We start from the raw sequence: 22,973 nt of genomic DNA on the forward strand, positions 1-22,973 counted from the left end.
CACAAAGCAAAAGCTTCGATAATGATGACTCCGGCATCATTGTCCCTTGTTCTGCATTATATAGCTACGCGCCCACAGTGACAAGTTGCGGCGGGCGTAACAGCGTTATAGGCGCCGCGAGCCTGCGGGGCAGGCCCTGTTCTTAGTTATGTATGTTAGGTCGTAACATCAGCCCTCTCTCTAAAAGGTCTAGTCCCGTAGACCTATAAATAAATAATTATAGTCCAGGTTAGGGTTCGTTAAGTTTGTTTTTCTTATACTAATAATATAGGTAGAGAAGTTTTTACCGACACGCTATTGGTTTCTTATCTACGTCGCTTATATCGTTCTTTAAAAACCGCTAACTAAGATACCAAAGTTATACCTTATTCTCGTTATCGTTCTGTTACGAGCTGGACAAGGCAACCAACTGTGGCACAAAGCAAAAGCTTCGATAATGATGACTCCGCATCATTTTCCCTTGTTCTGCATTATATAGCTACGCGCCCACAGTGACAAGTTGCGGCGGGCGTAACATACTGTTACCAGTTCCGCAGTCTCAATTTCTGCAAACTACCCCTACAACTAGCTGGCCGTGACACGAAATTACGTATAATAATATACTTAAAGATTAACTAACTATTTACTTTTTTTATATTTAGTTATAACTTAATATATAAAGTAATTTACTTTATAGTTATCTTCTTTTTTAAATAGAATTCTATATAATAGTAATTAAATTCTAATAACTATTTAATAAGATTATTTATAATAATAACTAGTTAACTTAGTTATAGTTAGATAACTAGTTGGGTATATTTCTCTAACTAATAATATATCTAGAGGGGCATATTATAATAGCTTTTTTTATCTATAGCCTTATTACCCGTCACGTGACCTCGGTTATATAATTATTGAGGCCTATATTCACTCATATTACCTCTTTCAGAGCGAGCCTCGTACCTATTCTCTACTTTTAATGGATAACCGTTCTCTATCACACATCTCGATGCCCACATTGTGACCATACGACAGATGATATATGGCGAGAGTTAATTGGACCTTGGCAAGCTGCCTGATCGATACATGGGAACTTGGCGCTCGACGAGCTGCATTTTCGAACCCATGCATACACCGGTAGGCTTATCTTTCTGCATGGATCGGCACATATACATGCCTGTGGATGAGCCATCGCAAAGCGGAAGGATGATGACCAGGAGCCTTGTCCATGGGAGGCCATCTTGCTCAGCTGTTCAAAATCAGGGTATGCGTGGCACCGTAAGTACTTAGGCATGAAGGTACTATTGGATTATGAGCAGTCAGCAGAAAGGGGGGATCTGGAAGGCGGTAAGGGCCACACAAACGGCCCTTCCACTTCGGCACACACCACTTCTGAAGAATCGTGGGCTCTACCAACGTCCTCCTCCTTCCACCTTCATACTCAGCAATGATATACTATACTATTGACCTACGTTCCAACCGTACACTTTTCCTACTGAAGTGTACGCCAACAGATACCCTGTAGGCGAGTGCCTCCCTTTACCCGTGAGTCAGGCAGGATGAATCTTGAGATGGCCGGTTTGCTTCTCTGATGTCTCTACTTCAAGGGGTTTCGGAATCCACTCAACCTACGTTTGAACACTTGCCGAAAATTAATGCTACTGTACAGACCTTAGGGGCTTTCGCATTCATCCCCGCAGGCAAACTCGGCTTCGTGTTGTCGCGAACTGCAGTTTGTGGTCTGTAATCAGCTCAAGTCTCAAGGTAATACTGTTTCGAGTGTGTAGGCGGTGGCATTATTTACCGTTTTTTTGGCGCCGATGGTTGCATCTGATATCCTCAATACCCGTTACATTTGTATTAGCTCTGGGCATTTTTTGGAAGCCCAAGTTTGATACTTGTGATAGAGAGTTGTAGACTTAGCTGATAGAGAGAAAGCCTGAAATGTGACGACGGAAGGCCATGCACGGTTGCGCATCCCAATTGTGAGACTAGGAAGTCTGTACGATGGCTTCGAGGCCTCTGAGGTCACGTTTACCAAGGATCTTGGTTTGCGAAAGATGTCTGGACGAAAATAAATGATTCATAAGATGCTTCCTCCTAGCTATTCTACCATTCTAGAAGAGAAGCATGCGACTGTCCGGAAGGTTTAGATTGATGTCACTGGAGAAGTATTCCATCCAGGTCGAGCAAATATTGAGAGGAGATATCCCATCGAGTGCTGACTGACGCCATTTTTGCCAAGGGCGGGGTAGAGCCAATTAGGGGTTGGAAATCTATAGAGTTAACCAATAGGGTTACAGTACCTCTATTGCCTACATATTCTGCGTATGCCAGAGGTACCAACAATTCCCCTGGGTGCATAAAGGTACGTTACAGTCTAAGCAGCCCTTCCTCGTATATTTACGCCGCGTGAGGGTATTCCCAGATATCTCGCCTAGAGTCTGGCGGTTTCTTATTGCCCTCAGATTACTACAATAAGAGCAAGGCGAATTAACCTTCCGTGACCCTTTTGTATGCTGTTCCCATGGAATAGAGGTATTCCTCTTGTCTGTACGTCTAGGTCGTGATAGTCTACGCCCGCCTGCTAATGGTCCAAACCGTTGAATAAGCTGGGCTGCTAGTAACTGCCGCCATTGATAGTTGGATTCCACCTTCTGCCACCTAGGGCTACCCCAGAGCTGTAATAAGAAGCTATTCACAACTACTACTTCCAGCAGGAAATTCCAGGCTAGGGACTGCCAGCCCCCTCGCCGAATAGGGTGACCGTATTGATAATAAGACCTCATCTGGTCACTCACATCAACCCTATTCATCTTGTGGTTGTATTCATCGATTGCCCTAGGGACTGGAAGGTCCTTGCGGACGTCTGGGCCAAACACTTGCCGGGCAGCCTTTTTAGCAGCAGTATCCCCAGCTGGGCGACGGCGGCTTCGAATAACTTCCTGGCTGCTCTGGAAGACAGTTGACAGGAATAGTACGAGGGCATCCTCCTTCCAGGTGAACTGGTTGACCTATTCACTAGTTAACTAGGCTGGGCTGGATGTGCTGGGCTGGGCTGGGCTGGAATTCCGCAGTATTGAATATCCGCAGTCGCCGGAACAGGAGTTGGAAACGGTCCCGGGATATAAACCGCGTAAATAGGTGGATGGGATCCTCCCTCTGCTGTTGGGTTGACCAGTAGGTTGATAATCTAGATTCCCTATGGATCCCTATATACAATAAGATTCCTAGGAAGAGGTAGATCTCTTCTATTGAGGTCTCCCGCCACTTATAAACTCTAGACGTTCTAAGCCAGGGGCCCTCTTTAGACGACGGCGGTGCTGTATTCATCCACTGGGCCCACTGCTCCACGAGGTCTTGCGGAACGTATTGGAGGAATACTTGCCGGCAGCCCCCAGACCTCTTGGGCCCGGGCTGGTACTTCAAAGGGCCGGAAGGAGCCCGGAGGGCCATGCTCGGTAGCCGGAGGTTCACAGGGCCGGACTGTGGCTTCGTCACAGCCGTCTGGCTTACAAGCTGTATTACAAGCAGCAGCTAGGTCTTCTGGGTAGACCTCAACTACTATAGTGCTGAGTACAGAAGTAACAGAAGTAACAGAAGCAATAGAGGTATTGGAAGCAATAGAGGTATCAGAATCACTAGAAGACATTGCAGATCAATTGAAATGCTAGTAATAGTAGTGATAACAGGTAAAAGAGCATAGTGGTAAATGTTGTATCGTCAATGTACCCCTTTAAATGCGGGGTAATAAAGTGTAAATAGTGGGGATTTTGGGGCTTGGCAAAAATGGCGTCAGTCAGCACTCGATGGGATAAGGCCCGATTTAATTTGATCTTGACTGGTCTTCATTAGCAATTACTCATCTCATCTGCCTTACCTTCAACTCGCTTTCCTGTCACTACTTAAATGAAAAAGAGAACGTTTAGCGCTTGGATAATTACATCATTTTATCAACTTACCACCGACAAGATCGCCATGAGCTCTAGCAAGCCCGTTATGATTGATATTTCTTTTTCGTTAAGCAGCTTCCCTCCACTTGCCTATTGTTGGTATCCCTATCACAGGGAAGTTGGTTCGAACCGTAGGGCCCTGGGGGTGACGAAGTATCAATATCTCTGTATTGATTGATTCTGCGTAATGTGTAAAAGGGAGATTCCAACCGTAGGTTGGTTGGGTAGTCGCGGTCTAATTGTACCACCTCGAGGTGGCCCATGCTCTTGCCCTTATCCGCGGTCGAATTGGACTTCCAATCCGACATTTTTGTATATCAGCATAAGTACCTAGGCATATGAAAGAACACTCAGACCATCACTTTGATCTTCTCTTTCCTCTTTGAATCATGACAACTTTGTTTGAGCAATGTTGACCAGCCACTTACCCATCTCCACACTATTCTATTTTGGTAATTGTGGACTAGGCGCATAATGAAGTACATGTACTTAACCAGGCTAAGTGCCTACTCACCCGCTTGTGTGCTAGGGAGGTATAGTTGCAACAGTCATTTGCATTTTGGCATACCTCCCATTATACAATAGCATTCGAAGCATGCGATCATTGAGGAATTGGAACTGTTTTGAACAAGGAAAAGTCTTGTTGTATTGTGCCACTCGAAAAGGGCGTAAATCGCAGAATTACGCGGTATACTATGTACAAAGAACATCTAATATGTACCGGAAGGATGCAACGTCTCCTTTATAAACAACCGTCCATCGATCTCACTCGGCGTCCAGGTTCTGACCTAGTACACTCTAGTACTTGGCAGAGCGGCGGGCCTTGTGGGAACGGCGGCGCTTGCAGCCGGAGGGGCTGCTGGGCGCAGGGGCGGCAGCAGCAGAGGTAGAGGCAGCGGCGGCGGAAGAGGTGGTCGCAGGCGCGGCAGCCGTGGGGGTAGCCGAGGCGGCAGCGGCGCTAGTGACGAGGGTAGTAGGGGCGGCAGCGGGAGCGGAGGAGGCCGGGGCAGAGCCGGAAGAACCACCACCCTCGTAGACAGCAGGACCAGGGATGACGTAGCTTTTTGATTGTTAGTTGCTTGCTTTCACGTACCTTCTCATTGATAGCGGGCGTAAATGGGTGTACTTACGAGGTGATGGTGTTGTAGATGTTGATCAACAGACCAGGGTCGGTGGCCTTGTAAGCACCGGGGAAGACGACACCCTCGGGCTTAGCAGTGCCACTGCCTTCGACCTTGATTTGATAACAGCTTCAAACTTGTTAATCTCTTGATCCGAATGCTATGATGAGTCAAAAGTAGGTTGTACATACCTCATGTAGTACTGAGCACCGTTCTCGGAGCCGGCGGCGTGGAGAGCGACGGTCTCGGCACGGAGAAGGTAGTCACCAGGGGCAATATCGGAAGGAATGACAACGTTCTGCTTGCCGCAGCCCTCGTTGATCAGGTCGTTACCCCAGGTGTTGTTGTTGGCGAAGTAGCCGGACTCGAAGATCTTGAAGAAAGAGCTGGAGCCATCGGCGGTGGCGGCGTCGGTGACGGAGCTCAGGTAGACCATGACGGGGCCGTGGTGGGCACCTCCGATAGCCTCCTCGGTGCAATCACGGGTGTTGTGCTGGTGCATCTCGACGGTGATGGTGTCGCCGGCCTTGACGCCGCAGGTGGTGGTAGCGGCGGCAGAGTTGGCGTTGCAGCGCATGTCGTTGGACGTGGGGTCCTGGACGGGGGAGTTGGAGGCCTATCATGGTCATGTTAGTCTGATGCTCGTAGTCTTTCTTCTTTTGATCTGTATAAGTTGACATACGGGCATGCGGACGCAGCTGGACTCCTGGTCAACACCGTTGACCCAGAGTTGCTGGAAGATGGCGTGGCCGGCAACCATGTTGGCCATGGAGGCGGTAAGGGCGAGAGCAGCGACAGACTTCATCTTGACGGTGATTTGGTTTGGTTGTTTTTGAAGGTGATTTCCGGGCGTTAGAAGTGCACACAAAGGTGAGAAGTGAGTGTAATGACGCCGGCGTCGAGCTGTAGAGAAGTACTGAAAGTAAAGAGTGGACAGGTGAGTGACTGAAACTGTTGAAGAGACAAAACAAACTCTCTTTTCGAGGAACGAGGAGACCGAGATGCTATATGTATGGCCTCTCTGGTTCCTCGCATTACCCCCCCTCATCCCCCTCCCCTCCCGTCTTCAACCACGAACATCGTCCTCGGTCTTCATCCTCCCCACTAACCGGGCATGGTCAGGCCAGTTCAGAACTGCCAAGCCTAAATTCTGGATAGGGGGACCGCATTCCCGTCCCACTGGCCCACGTCGCCGCCTCGTCGGTTCAACTAACAACCAGGGATCTGATACCTCGAAGGGAAGGGTTTAATCTCTATACCGCAAGGGTTCGTCAGGAACTGAATGGACAACGCAGGCTGCAGCACCGCTTCCCGCCGTAAAGAAGCAGTCCCGGCCGGGCATGCTCATGGGTGTCACCGATCGTTCATTGGAGCAATAATCTTGAAAGGGGTTAACGATGCGGGGATGCCCGCTGTTTTGTCTAAATTGCGGGATGTATGCCTTGCAGCTTCGGCTGCGCGGGTGACGCGCCCAGTTCGGGTTGTGGCTTTCTAAACAGGGTTCAGCAACTTGCAGCCAGTTGGTGCAGTTTCTGTACGGATTCGCTTTTCTTATTCGGCTGGACAGGTCGCAAGGCGGGCATCCCTCGCTTCAGTCGTCCCAACTTGACCCCAAGCTTAATTTAACCCCTTGGAGGACATCGCTGTCCCTGGAGTCGGATCCAAGTATCCAACCACTGGCGTGTTGGCAACCAGTGCTGACCCCGGTCTTTGATCCCCCTTCGCGGCTGGCCGTCCGAACCTGAAACACAAACAGCATGTGGCCCCTGGCGCTACTCAGTTCGGCCAAGATAAGACCACAGCAAAACTGCTTACTGTGCCTTTTTTCTTTTCAGGACTCATAGGAACAGGTGAGTTTACGGGTATAAACGAGTGTAGGCAGAATTCCAGAATTCGGGGGAACTCTCGTCCAATGCAATATGTGTCAGCAGAAAATACTCTCTCAGACTGGCAGTAAACTTTTAGTAGGCGACGTTGGATAGATTGAACCTTAGACCTCGCCCGCGAAGATCAACGACAATCACTAACATATACTTTCCTTGGTACTCGCGTGTCTCCGCGGTGCTAAACCGTTTGGCGCACATCAACCCAGGCCTTGATAGATTCCGATTGGGCAAAGGAGTGATCCGCGATCGTCATCCTTCCCAGGGGCGAGCGACGGGCCTGGGGCTCGATGGATTGTGTCACCCAAAGTGGTCCATTCCTGGATGAGCCCTGTAGGTCCGTCTTCAGTGGCTCAAGCCAGTATCGCTGGCGGACACGTGCGTTACGGGTAGAGATGATTTTTGGTCCTTCTGAACTTCTGAAAGCTGAGGGGCAGGAGACGATGCAGCAAGTTGAACAGAACACAGCCGCTCTCGAGTCAATATGCTTGCTCTGACAGTCCCCTTTGCGGTTATTGATTGACTCGATTCGTTCGCCGCACTGACACCCTCTACCAGCTGCAGCCGTACTCCGTATATGAACACCTATTGTAGATGCCAACCCGTTTCTATTGCTTCGCCAAAAGACGAGTTTGGACCAATATTCCCCTCAACACCTCGGTTTTCAACTTATCAGTGGCCGTATGTGGAGAGCATACGGTGGTCCCCCAAGCCTTTAGGCGGGAAATCATCTCCGAGTGAAACGAGCCTAGATCTTGGGGGCCATTTCGGGGACGACTGAATTTTTCTATGGGGGTTCCTTTTTAGCGCAGCGCACCGCTGACCGCTGCACGTTTAATCATTTCGAAACCAGGGCCGTCGGTTCTGGCGCCTGGGCCATGCAAGGTCCATGGATGATGGCGCCAACCGTCAACGAGCAAAGGGGGGAACGGGCTACGGCAAGATACAAAGGTCTTGGCCATATCGTGCCGCTCTGAAAGGAAATAAGGCCAATATTTTCAACCATGCATCTGGCGGCAAGTGAGAATATCGTACGTCATACGTTGTTGTGAGTTCTAAAGTTCCCAAAATCCGAGAGCGACGTTTTAATGTTCTATCGTCTCGCATAATCGTGATATTATCTGAGATTGCTCCAAGATCAATGACACTTTGTAAATCGACCTCAACTCGGTGTTTGCTGTGCGCTATCTATTTCTTTTTCTTGCTCGTCTCTACTCACGGACAAGCAACTCAAAAAAGATTGACCACAAACAGTTGCTAAGCGAGTTGGCAGTAGGATCGATCCAATCGTCTGTGAACTGAGCCAAAACTACCAGTATGAGGAGACGTCAATTCATGATTGACAGGTGCAGTAACGGCACTTATTTGCCGGTTTAAAGACGGTGTGCACCAGTCAAAAATTAAGCTTGATGCCATCTCTGATTTAAGGTAGCTTGTGGTCCGAGGCTATTCTTGACGACACATATTGGCCCACTTGACTGAAGAAATATTCTGGAACCTGTGGATTCCCTATCAAGGTATCTCAACTCCAGCTCGTACTCGTGCCGAATTTCCGAGTACCGTCTTTCTGCCCCCTCAATCTCCAAAGTCCTGTTTCCAACTTTGCACCCTGCAATTATTTTGATTGCCGCGTGATTTCTTTTGCAAGAAGCTCGCCGCTGTGAGGAAGAAATTTTCAGGGGTATTGAAAGCATTCGATGAGGGTAGGTTTCTTCTCTGACCCGATTTCGGGGCAAAATCGGCATCCACGGTTTAACTCTGGAGCTCTTTCTTGAATTCCAGAATCGCAGTCATCAAAGTTCTCGTCTAAGCTTCTTGCGCTTTTCAAAGGCCCGATAGCGTCCAATGCGACGCTCAGCAGGCGACTGGAGGCTGAGGCATTGGCAAGCACAGTCCCAGCGAACCGCAATGGTGGTTGATCTTGACCATGTGCTCAAGTTCATCAATCGCCTTACCAACTGATGAGTATGTGTTGTGAAACAGGATCGGGAACGTGCCGTGATGATCCATGATTTCGGTAAGATAGTCGCGCTTTACCGCTGGTCTGTGATGGTCATGACCTGAGGCAGTGGTGCAGGCGCATTTCTCATCTCAACCGCAACGCGGGTATCGTGTATACGTCTGTCAAACGTTTTGAACTCAAAGACGCCCTCGAGCTCACGTCGAATATTGGCCAACTGCTCATGCGCCTTGAGGATCTCATCGGGCTTGTTGTCTTGGTGAACATGAACCTTAATCAGAAACATCCATCGCTGCCCAGGGTCTGCAGGTGACATGGTGTCCCATGCAGCAGTTTGAGTGAGAGGACCATTGTCGCCGTTCATCTGGAGAATGTAATGTCTTGAAAGGCAAAACTCTACGTCCTCTCGGAAGAACTGATAGGTTTCCTCAATGGCCTCGCTCTTGAACCTGCGTTCTTGTCAGATCGCTATCGCCAACACCAGGTGAGCAAAACTAACTGGTAATTGTTGTCTTTCATCACAGACAACAAGTTTCGTTGATCCCAAATTTCAGTCTTCTTGCGCTGAGTGACCGACGAGCGGAGCTGGGGAGGATCAGGGAAATCGGTCCATCGGAGGGTGCCGGGGCGCGCATTGAAGTCCACTTCCGGAGCGGTCGGGCCGAAGTCCTTATCCTTGAATACCTCATATCGGGCCTGGAGGATGTAAGATTGACGGCTCAGTTGCTGATGCAAGTCTTTCCACAGCATCTGAATGTCCTTGCGAGGCGTTTTGACGATTGAATTTTGGTTCGAGATCCCGCCGGGTTTGCCTGGGCCCTTGAAGTAAAGGACGCGATGGAGACTCTGCCATGCAGGCATGGCACAGAGACCGCCGAGGACGGAGCATGCCGCCTGGATATCGTCATCGTCAACGAGCGTTGTGAGAAAGAGCTCATACATCTTGAATGACGATTTGCGCGGGGTTGGCGGGACGTTTGGGTAAGGACCACGGCAGTGAGGCGTGAGAGAGGTCCAGAAAGACGTCTCAGTGAGATGAAAGTGAAAGTGAAATCGCTCCACCGATACGATACGTACCTCGACATTTTGAGTCACGTGCCCGCCCGTCGCAGGCGCGTGGGCGCCGTCGCGCTTTCTGCCAGTAAAGTGGCCGTGCCCCACCAAAGCTTGCCGCTTCCTTCCCAAGCTTTGAGCTGCGGTCATCGACATGCGAACGTCGCTCTTCCAGGTCAACGGCCGACTACTTTGTCAATTGCTGAGCCAACGGGCCATTCAATCCACCGCGATTATGTCGAGCTCTAGCTCGTCAACTACGAAACGAAAGCAAAGAGACTCGATCTCTCCCCCGCCTGTCAAGCGGAAAGTCCAGAGTGGCACGACGAGTACGCTCTCCTTTGCCCACGCCATGGACCACCGTTAACTTTGAACTTCCTACAGAGAATGCGGTTGCAAATTTCTTCAAGCCAACGTCACAAAAGCCAAAAGACCGTACGATATGGACCGAACGCGCACCTAACGACGATACACCCGCTACCCTGCTTGTCGGCCGCTATGAACCAGAGGAGCCCTCGACCGGGTCAGAGAAGAGGAGGAAGGTGGCTGCCTTTGACCTGGTATGCCAGCTCGAACGAATTCATACGCATCAAGCGATCGAAGTTGACAGATAGGCGCCTAGGACTCGACCCTAATTACAACAGCTTCAGGCAAGAAACATGCTGATGCCGCCGACGACTGGAAATGGTGGCATGCTTCTGTGCCTGGAAAGCTGCGGGACCTGTACAAAAATGAGGGGTACTGCATAAACATCTATCCCTCAGACTAAATGGAATCAGCTAACCCTGGTAGATATCTTATTGTGGTGCTATCCAATCAAGCTGGCCTCGTCCTCCACGCAGATCCGAAAGCAAAAAACCCGAAATCGACAAAAGACCGAGTCTCGGCTTTCAAGCAGAAGGCGAATGCCGTGTTGACGCAGCTCGATATCCCAACCACCATATATGCCGCCACAGATAAAGACATATACAGAAAACCAAGGCCGGGGATGTGGAAGGAGCTTTGCGCTGATTACGACCTTACTGAAGACGTTAACTTGGAGGAGAGTATCTTCGTCGGCGATGCTGGCGGTCGCATCGCGGCATCGAAACTCTCCAAAGACTTCAGCTGTTCCGATCGAAACCTGGCCCACAACATCGGGATCACATTCAAGACACCGGAAGAATTCTTCCTTGACGAGAAACCTCGGGATTTTGTCCGGGAATTCGACATCGTGCATTTCCCGTACCCAGAGGATTTCAGTTCAGAGACATCGAGTGCTCTGTTTGAGAAGAAAAATAAACAGGACATCGTTCTTTCCTGTGGCCCACCAGGTGCTGGGAAGAGTACGTTCTTCTGGAAGTACCTCAAGCCCTTGGGGTATGAACGTATCAACCAGGACACGTTAAAGACGTCAGTTAATCTCACCCTTCTCGGATCTTTCTAGTTGTTGACGTGTTGGCAGTCGAGACAAGTGCGTGCAGGCCGCCAAAGAGCTACTGAGTGAAGGCCAGTCGGTAGCAATAGGTCAGCTACGGCGCGAATTCTCCCGCCATGTTCAAGCACTAACTCAGTCCAGACAACACGAATCCCGACCCCGACACCAGAGCTGTTTGGGTTCAGCTCGCAGCGAAAAATGGCATTCCAATCAGATGTGTTTGGTTCAAGACACCTCTTCATATTTGCGAACACAATGACGCCGTACGATCTATGAATGAATCTGTAAGCTCGAATCTGGCCTTAGAAACATGACTGCAGCTAATGCATGGCAGCTCAATCCCGAGTCACGAACAGCACTCCCTAGGATGGCCTTCAATGGATTCAAATCCCGCTTCAAGGAGCCCAAAGTGAAAGAGGGATTCCAAGACATCACCGAACTCGAGTTCGCCTTCAGAGGTACCAAGGAAGAGCACGAAGTGTGGGCCAAATACTGGCTATGATATCTCGAGCCTGCTCCCGAACGAACATTTCAATCAACTTGACGCAAATCTGCCAGAGGCTCGAGTCCACGAAAGTTTGGCATCACGAATAGCGACCCTATATCCGGCCTCAACACCACCTCACACCAGTACAGTCCAGGATAAGGAGGCAAGTGAATTGATCAGAGGCGGTAGCTAAACTCAATATCTCGGTCGCCTGTCTGCTTCTTCCGCGTCTCTTCCCTGGCACCGGTGAGGATAGCGTCCTTCTCCTTGTTCAGGCGTCTGAGGATTAGCCAATGGATGACGATCAAACACTCTGCCACAAAGATGGCTCCGAGTGAAAACCCATTCCCAAGAACATACGGCGAACTTCTGTAGATTTGGCCTGCTACAGCACCGGCTGAGTTGCCGATTGTCTGTTGAATACCAATGGCAGTGGCACGCCAATATTGTGGTGCTGTGTTGACGTTGAGCCAGGCCAAGTTAAGCCCTGTGCCATTATATACTGCGATAGTGCAAATGAAGCAGGCAAAGTATTTGACGGCATTGTTGCTGACGCCGATCAAGATTGCAAAGCCAATTGCGCCTACAAGGTTGGTACTGAAGAGGAACTTTACGTGCCGAAAGTCAGCTACTGCTACTACAGCAATACAACGGGAATCAAGCATGACTCAACTGACCATGCCGCATTTTCCGTACTTGTCTGAGAGAAATGCAAAAGTGAAGAATGCCAGCGCACCGAGGCAATACACGGGTACTGTCAAGTAGTTGCTGGCCAGCGTGACGTGGCCCATGGCGTGCAACATGGAGGGCAATAAAGTACCGAATCCATTTGTCAAGATGTTCTGACAAAATTGCGTCCACGCGCTGCGAGCGTTAATGTCAGGAAATTCTCTCTTGCGTTCGAATTCTCAAGCAACACATACCTAAGCCAAGTCTTCGGGTCCAAGAACGCGAGCTTAACTTCGTTCCAATCAAGCTCGCTACTACCCATGTAATCCAGCCTCTCTTGGTGCCGCATATCCATGATCACTCGCTCTTCGTCATTGAGGAAGTAAGCTTTCCGAACGTCGCTAGGCAAACCGAACCAAACAGCAAAGGCGCATATGACACTAAACGCCCCCTCGATGAGATACACCCATCTCCAGCCAGCGTACCCGCCTACACCGTCCATTTGCAACAACCCGTACGCCAACAAGCCTCCAAAAGCACCGGATAATGCCGTGCACGAGACGAGACGAGGTAGGATGTGCGCTTCGCAATCTCGTCTCGCTTGTATACCATGGTGAGGTACATGTTGAGAGAAGGGAACAAGCCGCCCTCGCAGGCGCCGAGGACCAAACGGCATGCATAGAGGCCACCGACATTGCGAATTAATCCTTTGGCTACTGTCGTGACAGACCATATCACGCAGAGGGCTGTCAGGACGAAGCGTGGTTCGAAGCGCTTGACGAGGAGGACGGCTGGGACTTCCACGGGCACGTAGGTTACGAAGAAGAGGGACACGGCTGTTGAGTATTGTTGATTGGTGGCGCCGATTTCTTCGGGCATGCCGGCGATTTTGACATTTCCTGTATCATGTTTAGAAACTTGGTCGGAGACAAGTAATTGGAACTAGGTTTTGGTAAGAGGTTGATGAAACTGGGTATGTGTACATACCGATGTTGGCTCTATCAATAAAGCATGAGAGATAGACGATGAAGAGTACGGGTGTAATATAAGTCAACATACCCACTTCCTGGCCCCCCCCCCCCCCACTTCCCCCCCCCTGTTTCTGGCCCCCACAAAAACGCGAAAATCCACCACAACACCATACCCACCCCCAACCTCCTTTTATCACAACATTTTCAATTCGCATCCAAACGGGCTCATCTTTTACACATACCTCCTTCAATACCCAATACCTCAATATACCGAAGATCAGCTTCGTTAGGCTCTCGAGGACATTACAAACGGCAAGAGTCAAAAGAGAGCCTTATTGGAGTATAGGATACTACGATTAACCCTCTAACTACGTCTCCGAGATGGTCAGATTAGGAAACTGGCCTTTGCTGACCTGCAGAGGCTGTCTCCTGACCAGGAGAGTAAGCTAGTAGAATAGGTTCGTATTTAGGCTTTACTAGGCCTCGTACTAATATACCAATAAGTAAAGGAATTCGCAGAACGAATCCTCCTTACTACTAGAGATAAGCAGCTACTAGGAAAAGGCTAGATCTATGCCTTTATTCAGAGGAACCCCGTTATTAAGGTTCAAAGAAGTCGTTCTATCGATTCTCGACGCGTTAATGGCGCATCTACTAAGGTTATTAGGAACTAGTTTAAGTTTCTTACTATCTTGTTACGAGCTGGACAAGGCAACCAACTGTGGCACAAAGCAAAAGCTTCGATAATGATGACTCCGGTCATCATTGTCCCTTGTTCTGCATATATAGCTACGCGCCCACAGTGACAAGTTGCGGCGGGCGTAACATATCTCTAATATCAAGGACATCAAACTAACCAATAACTTAGGTATAATATAGATGAGACTAGTATCCTCGAGGGTTAGGGAGCTAATTGTTACGGCCAGCTAGTCGTAGGGGTAGTTTGCAGAAGTTGAGGCTGCGGAACTGGTAACAGTAATCGTAGTCGGGGATAGCTTCAGGGAAGCTATGTCTGTCAATCGTAAGGGTAGGTAAGGCTTCGGTGATCAATCGTAGTCTTGTCAAGGTAGTAGCTGAAAGCGGATGTTAATCCTGATACGAAGTTAATTGCTGAAGAAGCTATGGAAAGTCTGTCCTAGAGCCCAGCTCGAGTCCATCCTTATATACAAGTCCGATCCTAACTGAACAGTGCTGAACAGTCCACTTTGTCTGGATATGTTGGATATGCCGAATATCCAACATATCCTTGACTCGGTTGGATATGTCGAATATCCAACATATCCTTGACTCGGTTGGATATGTCGCATATCCAACATATCCTTATCCCTTATCATATCTCTTATCATCACGTGACTTGTACCATAGTTCTTCCGTTCCTGGGGTTTCCCCAATGTTCCGTCCCGTCCTGCATATATGATGCGCCGTAGCCGCTAGGCGTCAGCGGGGCACGCCCTGGTCTTCATGTTGGGTCGTAACATCAGCTCTCCCCTCAAAGGTCTTGTCCTCAAGGCCAATATAAGTAAGTAGTTGTTCCCAGGTTGGGGAATCTGCAAGCTTGCTTCTTTGTTCATATTGACTCGTAATGTCAGGTTACGTTCAAAAACGAAAGGCCGTATCGTCGCCTGAAGTTCGTCCTGCAAAGAAGACTGAACAACGGAATTCTCTTTTAAGTCTCATCTTAGGCAATCGGACCATCATGCCTGTTTGTTCTTCCTGCGAGATTCGGGGTTTTTCCTCGTGTGAGGCTTCGCTTTCTGATTCTTCTCGGTGCGCTGAATGCGTACGCGGTGGGAAGTCTTATTGCGATCTCCAGGGTTTATCTTCTCAACAGCTTCGTCGAATTGGTGATCAACACCAGAAGCTAGAGGATGCTCTAGAGCAGGCCGAAGAGCAGCGCCGTACTTTAGATGCTAAGGTGGAGCGTCTTCGAAAGCAAAAGAAGGTGTGGTTTGAAAAAATGATGCGCGCGGTGCGTCGTGGTATCGACAGTGTGGAGGAGTTGGAGCGTGTCGAAAAGGAGGAGGCGGTGGCGGAGCAGCATCGACAAGAGGGGGTGCGTCCTCCTTCCGCTGGTTCCGATCGTCTTCCTGCGGACTTTATCGGGGAGTGGGATACGGTTTATCCCGACGTCGTTTTGTCTCCGTCCTTGTTGGCTGAGTTTGGTTTATTGGATTCGGGTTCGTTAGTGCCGACTTCCGGTAGTCCTCGAGGAGTTGCCGGGAGTTCTGGAGATTCGTAATGGGTTCCCATGTATTTTCCTCGTGTCCGTAGTTTTTCCATTTAATCAAGAATTCTCGTGTCTCGTTCCTGACTCTGTGGTCGATGATTCGTTCGACTTCATACTCTGGTTGATTTGATTCCACAACGATGTAATCGTTCGTGTGCGAGCCTCGTGGTGCTGGCTCGAGGAGTGAGATGTGGAATACCGGGTGACACTTCATTGTGTCTGGTAGTCTCAATTCGTAATTGACTGGTGAGACTTTCTTGATGATCTCAAAGGGTCCAAGCTTTTTATGGTCCAATTTGTCGCTTGGTCGTTTCGTTTTGATGTTGCGTCGAAGGAGATAGGCGCTATCCCCCTCTTCTAAGGTTGGTCCTCCAATCCTTGATCTGTCGGCGTTTTTCTTCATGCGCTGCCGTACAAATTCGAGGTCCTGAGATGCTTTCTTCTGGAGCTCTCTGAGTTTTGTCACGTCGGCCACGGCTTTCACGGCCTGTGGTCCCTGTCGTGCTTCTCCGTACGCTGTTGGCTGGAATCCATAGTTAAGATAGAACGGGGATTCTCTCGTGCTCTCGCCAACTGCGCTATTATATGCGAATTGGGCCATTGGTAGTAGCGATACCCAATTATTCTGGTCGTAGTTCACATAACAACGAAGGTATGTCTCGAGGATTTGGTTAATCCTTTCTGTCTGCCCATCGGTCTGCGGGTGAAAAGAGGTTGACAGCTTATGGTCTGCACCGAGTTGCGAGATCAGGGATCTCCAAAACTTAGCGGTGAACAGCTTATCTCTGTCAGAGACAATTTCCTTGGGTAGACCGTGGTTGGCAACAATAGTCTTGAGGAAGGTGTATGCCAGTTCCTCTGTATTGCTTGCTTCTTTGTATGGTACGAAGTAGGCGAACTTGGTAAGTCGATCGACGATGACCAAGATACTGTCGTACAGTACGTTCGTGAGTGGCTCTCTGGACTTTGGTAGTTTGACGATAAAGTCCCATGAGATTGAGTGCCATGCTTCGGGTGGTATCGGAAGCGGTTGTAGCTCTCCATAGGGCTTATGGGGGCTGTTCTTGCTCTTCTTGCAAATGTCGCAATCCTTGATTGCTTCGGCGACTTCTGCTCGCGTGGCAGACTTGTCGTAATGTTGTCGAATTCGTTTCCATGTCTTTGTGACGCCTTGGTGACCGTGTGCCTTAGCGCTATGAATTTCCATGATGAGTTCAGGGGTCATTCTTCCAGTCGGGCTGGTATTGACCTTCCTAGCTATCGTAAGGAGCTTCGTAGTAGGTACAAGGTTGCCATCGTCGTCGTGTTTGAGGATAACCTGTGTTTCCTCGGGGACCTTGACTTCGTGGTCAGGTCTTCTGCTGAGAGCGTCGGCTCTGCTATTCTCTGAACCTTTTCTGTAGATGATTCGGAAGTTGAATTCGGAGAGGAATTCGCTCCATCTAACTTGTCGTTTATTCAGGTTCTTGTTCGTTGTGAAGTTTGCAAGATTCTTGTGGTCTGTATAGACCGTAACTTCATGCTTGGTTCCTGATAACTGTGGCTTCCATTCTCGAAAGGCTTCGATTATGGCCATCAGTTCCTTGTCGTGGATTTGCCAATTCAATTCTGCTCCGTGGAATGCTTTGGAGTAGAATGCGCAAGGGTGAAGTTTTCCTTGCTCGTCTCGTTGTCCTAGGACTGCTCCCATAGCGAAGTCTGAGGCATCGGTCTCGACTTCGAATGGTGTCCTTGGATCTGGGATCATAGTGGTTGGTTCGGAAACCACCATGTTCTTGACTTTGACGAATGCTTCTCGCATTTGTCGTCCCATACGAATGGCGTGTCCTTTCGTGTCAGGTTATTGAGAGGTCTAACTATGTTGGCATAGTCTTTGAGGAATCGTCGATAGAAATTGACGAATCCTAAGAATTCTTGAACATTCTTGACGTTCTGAGGTGTAGGCCAGTCCTTGACTGCTTCTACCTTCGATTCTTGCATGTGGATTTCTCCGGGTGTGATCGTGTATCCGAGGAAGTCGACTCGTTGCGTATGGAATTCGCATTTGTCAGGTTCAGCGAAGAGTTTCGCGTCCTGTAGTTTCTGGAATACCTTATGGACGTGTTCCTTATGTATTCTATATTCGGGGAGAATATGAGGACGTCGTCGATGTAGACGACAACGAAGATGTCTACATATTCTCTGAGGACATGGTTTGCCATTGTCTGGAACGTAGCGGGTGCATTGGTGAGTCCAAAGGGCATGACGAGGTACTCGAAGAGTCCTCTGCGGGTTCGGAATGCTGTTTTCCATTCGTCTCCTTCCTTGATTCGAATCTGGTTGAATGCTTCCTTGAGATCTATCTTGGTGAACCATTGGGCTCCATGTAATAGATCTCTGAGCTCTGTGATGAGGGGTAGGGGGTAGCAATTCTTTTAGTGATTGCGTTGAGTCCTCTGTAGTCGATTACAGGTCTCAGTTTCTTCTTCCCCTTCTTCGGGACGAAAAGAGTGGTGCTCCAGCGGGTGATGATGAGGGTCTAATGTGCCCTTTCGCGAGCTTTTCGTCGATGTATTCGTTGAGTTCTTCCTGCTCTTGTTGGTTCATAGGGTACAGTGGGTAGAACTTTGGTTGCGTTCCTTCTTTGAGTTCGATTTCCATGTCCCAGCTGCTGTGTTCTGGCAGTCCTGTTCCTTCCTTGGAAACGAACAGTTTGCTGTACTTCCGGTACTCCTCGGGTATAGTCTGGAGTGGGTTCGATCCCTGATCGTCCGTGCCGGGTGCTAACGACCTGGTAGGCTCTACGTGTCTGACGTAGGCAATGTATTTCGTCTGTTCGTCAGGTGTTGCGTAAGACTCGTTTGAACCCTGTTTCTTAGGTCGTTCAGTGACTGAATCTGTCCATTGGATGTGGCCATTCACCCAATCTATCCGTGGATTGTGCTTTCGTAACCACGAGATTCCTAGGATGACGTCGATGTCTCCGATCTCCGTGATGTCGTACTGGAGTTGTTCTGGATGATTGTTGACGTGTGTCGTGAGGTGTACGGTCTCGCGAGTGACAAGTCCTTCGTCATACCCAACTCTTTCTCCTTCTACATTCTGTAGGGTATAAGGTTCTTCCTTCTGTACCCATGGAAGGTCTAACTTGTTCACTATCTTTGGTGATATGAAGGTTCGTTGAGCGCCGCTGTCGATAATCGCGCGCATATCGTGTCCGTTTATCTGGAGTCTCACTCTCAGATGTTCGTCGTTGAGACATGTTGTTGAGCATAGGCGCTTGTCCTTGCTCTCCGCCTTTCGGTGTCTCTTGTCGATTGGCGTTTCTAGTTTTTTGTCATTCTGTTCCTCAGTCTGACGTCTTGTTCGATTCGTTCTTGATGTTCTCTCCAAGCCTTTGCCTTGGGTACGTAGTGGATTTGGCACTGGTCGTGTCTGTAGTCGTCCCATTCTACGTATTCGCTGTTTAAGTATTGCATAGGAAAGTTTGGATTAATATATTTGCATCGGGGTTCGTCGAGATCCTCTTCAGAACTGGTGTCGTCAACGCTAGGCGGTGCCTTGTGATCGATCTCCGTCTGAGCACGTCGTCGAGCGACGTCACGAGGTTCGTCCGAATCGTAAGGTGAATTTTCACCTTCGTCGAGTGTGTGTGAGCTAGAGCCGAAGGTCGGTTCTTGGCTGTCTGTTCGGAAGTCGATTTTTCCGTTCTCGTCCATTCCGAAATCGAGGTTCTTTCGCTTGATGATTTCGATTCTGTGTTCGCGGTCGAGGTCTTCGAGCTGCCCGAGGACCTTGCGTTGGAACTTGTTGTTCGGGGTTTGTCGCATCATGAGATGGACTTGGTGGGAATTCGTACTTCCCTGCTGGGATCTCTTCTTCTAGTTGAAGTAGGATTTCTTGTCCTTCGTAGTCATTCTTTTCTGGAGTCTTCCTCCGACTGCTGCGAGTGTTTGAGCTCGTCTGGGATGGCTGCTAGGTCGTGTCCTGACGGCTTCGTAGGCCGTGGACAATGTCTGAATGCATTCTTTATTGTGATCCTCGAGGGTCTTCGGTCGTTGCGTGACCTCTTGCCTGCTTGTCATAGCGAGGGTTTTGATGCTGGCGGGCTCCTTAGGGTACCATCCCGTGTTTTCCTTACTGTCTTGATGGGTAAGGCAGTTGTCGTCGTAGCATGCTGTCCAAGAGAGTTGCTTGTGAGGAATTTCCTTGGTAGCGATCCTGATCTGTTTCTCGGGCACAGGTCGCTGCTGGATTCTTCTGGGTTGTTGACAGTTGCGGGACATGTGTCCTGGCTTGTCGCAGTTGTAGCATCTGAAGACTTCCTTCTGGTACGGTTGTTCTCGTTTGGCCATGCTGAGGTCCATCGGTCCACTATGGTGTCCATAGGCCGTGGTTTGTCGGTTCTGCCAATGGTTGTTTCTAGGGCGGTTCTGTCCTTGGAAGCGCGGTTGATAGCGTTTCCCAGTGTTTGCTTGCGGGACTTGTTTCCTTTCCCTTCGTCGTTCGTAAAGTCGATTGTCAAGCTTGATAGCCAGTTCGACGTATTTCAAGAAGTCGTTGGGTCTGTCTTGTCGAGACAGTTCGTCCTTGACTTCCTCCTTGAGACCTTCATAGAACATGAAAATCTTAGCGTTGTCGGAGTAGTTAAGTCGGGCGCAGATTCGTCTGAAATCTGCAGCGTAATACGAGGCTAATCCTTTCTGTCGAAGGTTTGAAAGCTCTCGTTCGTATTGTCGTTCTTCATCTAGTTCTTAGAACAGAGATAGAAGTGCACTTTCGAATCCGTGTAGTCCTTCGAAGATACCTTGGGTCTCTGGCTTGAGAGTGTCCCAGTCGTTGGTTATCATAAAGTCGGTAAAATGTGGTTCGAACCATGCGAGGGCTTTTCCCTTTAAAAAGGAGGCGGCATGGATGACCTTCTCGGCTTCGTCCTTAAAGTTCATTCCGTGGAAGCGTTGGTAGGCTCTGACTTGCGTGAGGAATCCCTTCAGTTGTCCTGGGGTTCCGTCAAAGGCTTGAGGTGAGTTGAGCCTGAGCTTCTCTCGTCCGTCATGCGGCGTAGCGATGATGTTAGCGGCACCGTGAGAGTATCGACCTTCTCCGTAAGGTAGTCCGCTTCCTTGGTCTTGTTCTCAAGTCGCTCCATAGCGTCATTGAACATTTGTTGCATCATGGCGATGTCGGAGTCGTTCTTCTTAATCTTCTTCTATAGGTTTTCATAGACCTTACGAGTAAAGTCAAGTTCTTCTTCCGAGTCTTCGACGTCCTTCATTTCTTCGTCCAGGGTTTTAGCGGGCATAGGGGCCTTACCCTTAGAGTCGTTAGAAGTGGACGGGGTAGCTTGGGAAGACATCGTCGTTCTTACTGTTAGTGAGTTTCGTAGGGTCAACTTACTAAACAGGAGCAATTAAAGTATTACGGCCAGCTAGTCATAGGGGTAGTTTGCAGAAGTTGAGGCTGCGGAACTAGTAACAGTAATCGTAGTCGTGGAATAGTTTCAAGGAAACTATGTCTATCAATCGTAAGGGTAGGTAAGGCTTCGGTAATCAATCGTAGTCTTATCAAGGTAGTAGCTGAAAGCGGATGTTAATCCTAATACGAAGTTAATTGCTGAAGAGCTATGGAAAGTCTGTCCTAGAGCCCAGCTCGAGTCCATCCTTATATACAAGTCCGATCCTAACTGAACAGTGCTGTACAGTCCACTTTGTCTGGATATGTTGGATATGCCGAATATCCAACATATCCTTGACTCGGTTGGATATGTCGCATATCCAACATATCCTTATCCCTTATCATATCTCTTATCATCACGTGACTTGTACCATAGTTCTTCCGTTCCTGGGGTTTCCCCAATGTTCCGTCCCGTCCTGCATATATGATGCGCCGTAGCCGCTAGGCGTCAGCGGGGCACGCCCTGGTCTTCATGTTGGGTCGTAACACTAACCGCAGTTGGCCTCTAAGAGCTTCCACCCTAACATATAGACAACGATGAATCCGACTCAGATTCATTGAAATGCCCATAGAAATAGAAATGGGTCCCTGACAATCATTGTTTGCGTCGACAGCCTAACATACTGGCAACTACAAACACCTACTAGGTGATGGTTGAAATCCTAACAGTCATTGTTTGCGTCGACAGCCTGCCGACGATTAAATTTGTATGGGAGAAATTTCGGCGCTAGCAGGTCATGGGGGTTGCGACGATTGGGATCAACGTCTGCCGACGATTAGCGGTCTGGGCGCTACACGTGTCGCGGCGAGTTCAAAACAGGTAAGCTTGTCAAAGGATCAACTACGAGCCGATTGATGTCAACAGTAATACGTTTATATGTAAGTACGGTCGCTTTGAAGCCAGTCTGCTTTTCGGTCGGTTTTTTGATGGTCGTTGAAAGACAGGGTATGTGAGCACGGACCATCTCGTCACAGCCAACCAGGTCGCATTCTTGACTTACAAAGTTTAACAGTAGCTGTAGCAACATGTCTCGATTAACGGCATTTAACTTGATCTGTTGTCAAAGGATAAAGAGGGTGAAAGTAAGTACTGCGACTATAGGATAGATGGCTAGCTTAGAAGATTCAAGTACGGCATTTCTAATTTTGAGTGTGTTTATAATGGACTACTTTGTGTACGAACTAGAACTACGGCTTCTCTGCTGCCGTATATGCCAGACCGCGGTTATACGGAAATAAATTAAGGTATATCTTCGTAATAGTCCGCACACTCTTAGCGGTCAGGAGATTAGAGAGATAGAAGCATGGGCGTTAGGTTGTATTATATTCCGTAATTAGTAAGAGGTCTACGACGGTCTATTATCTAGGCTAGACGACGTACCGGCCATCGTAACGTTAGGTCCGCTAGGTATAGGTAGTTTTTAGTGCGAGTTCGTAGTCGAAGATAGTATGTTATTACCCGACTGTCGATACGTAGGTAGAGACCGGCGGCGGATCCGAGAACATCTTAGGGTTAAGCATGGCTGGGACTTGGGACTTAAGGGTAGACGTCGCTCTATTACTACGGCGGAGTAGGAACGAAGTATTAGTCCGTAGAGGACGGGCGTCTATTACTAGCGACTATTCACAAGCGGACTCGGGAGCGAGCTGTTCGAGGTGGCAAGGGGGCTACGTCTTGAACAAGCAAGGGTGCAAGAGGACGAGCCCCACGTCCGACTCTAGCGGGCCATCGAGGCGTTCTAGAATAAGGGCGACGATATCCGAAGTCGAGAGGCGGAGCGTATCGACGAAGAGGACGATGTTAACGCGCCTAACCCGTG

General features: G+C 49.1%; 5 protein-coding genes across 5 annotated transcripts; 2 read left to right on the forward strand and 3 right to left on the reverse strand.

Moving 5' to 3' along the window:
* The first annotated feature begins 1,268 nt into the window (after positions 1 to 1,268).
* Positions 1,269 to 2,094, forward strand: BDP81DRAFT_443513 (uncharacterized protein). Its single transcript, XM_060591737.1, has 2 exons — positions 1,269 to 1,706; positions 1,784 to 2,094. Exons 1-2 carry the CDS (start codon positions 1,571 to 1,573, stop codon positions 1,894 to 1,896), a joined length of 249 nt encoding a protein of 82 aa, XP_060437505.1. The 5' UTR covers positions 1,269 to 1,570; the 3' UTR covers positions 1,897 to 2,094.
* Positions 2,095 to 4,730: 2,636 nt separating this feature from the next.
* On the reverse strand, positions 4,731 to 6,059 carry BDP81DRAFT_387851 (glycosyl hydrolase family 61-domain-containing protein; the record flags this gene model as incomplete). Its single annotated transcript, XM_060587044.1, has 4 exons — positions 5,736 to 6,059; positions 5,245 to 5,669; positions 5,063 to 5,182; positions 4,731 to 4,992 (listed from the first exon to the last, which is right to left on the reverse strand). The coding sequence occupies exons 1-4, from the start codon at positions 5,856 to 5,858 to the stop codon at positions 4,731 to 4,733; spliced, it is 930 nt and encodes a 309-aa protein (XP_060437506.1). The 5' UTR covers positions 5,859 to 6,059.
* Positions 6,060 to 8,969: 2,910 nt separating this feature from the next.
* On the reverse strand, positions 8,970 to 9,838 carry BDP81DRAFT_401125 (mediator complex, subunit Med18; the record flags this gene model as incomplete). Its single annotated transcript, XM_060588781.1, has 2 exons — positions 8,970 to 9,345; positions 9,396 to 9,838. 2 exons carry the CDS (start codon positions 9,836 to 9,838, stop codon positions 8,970 to 8,972), a joined length of 819 nt encoding a protein of 272 aa, XP_060437507.1.
* A 346-nt stretch (positions 9,839 to 10,184) lies between these two features.
* BDP81DRAFT_336634 (polynucleotide kinase 3 phosphatase) lies at positions 10,185 to 11,868 on the forward strand (the record flags this gene model as incomplete). Its single annotated transcript, XM_060585932.1, has 7 exons — positions 10,185 to 10,278; positions 10,334 to 10,509; positions 10,572 to 10,687; positions 10,742 to 11,341; positions 11,394 to 11,455; positions 11,508 to 11,650; positions 11,701 to 11,868. The coding sequence occupies 7 exons, from the start codon at positions 10,185 to 10,187 to the stop codon at positions 11,866 to 11,868; spliced, it is 1,359 nt and encodes a 452-aa protein (XP_060437508.1).
* Positions 11,869 to 12,029: 161 nt separating this feature from the next.
* BDP81DRAFT_466732 (major facilitator superfamily domain-containing protein) lies at positions 12,030 to 13,579 on the reverse strand (the record flags this gene model as incomplete). The annotated part of the gene is made up of 5 exons (XM_060594434.1): positions 12,030 to 12,461; positions 12,531 to 12,717; positions 12,777 to 13,050; positions 13,080 to 13,421; positions 13,510 to 13,579. 5 exons carry the CDS (start codon positions 13,577 to 13,579, stop codon positions 12,030 to 12,032), a joined length of 1,305 nt encoding a protein of 434 aa, XP_060437509.1.
* Positions 13,580 to 22,973: the final 9,394 nt, after the last annotated feature.

The sequence above is a fragment of the Colletotrichum phormii genome (assembly GCF_030913505.1).
Source record: "Colletotrichum phormii strain CBS 102054 chromosome Unknown BDP81scaffold_49, whole genome shotgun sequence".
Taxonomy (NCBI): Eukaryota; Fungi; Ascomycota; class Sordariomycetes; order Glomerellales; family Glomerellaceae; genus Colletotrichum; species Colletotrichum phormii.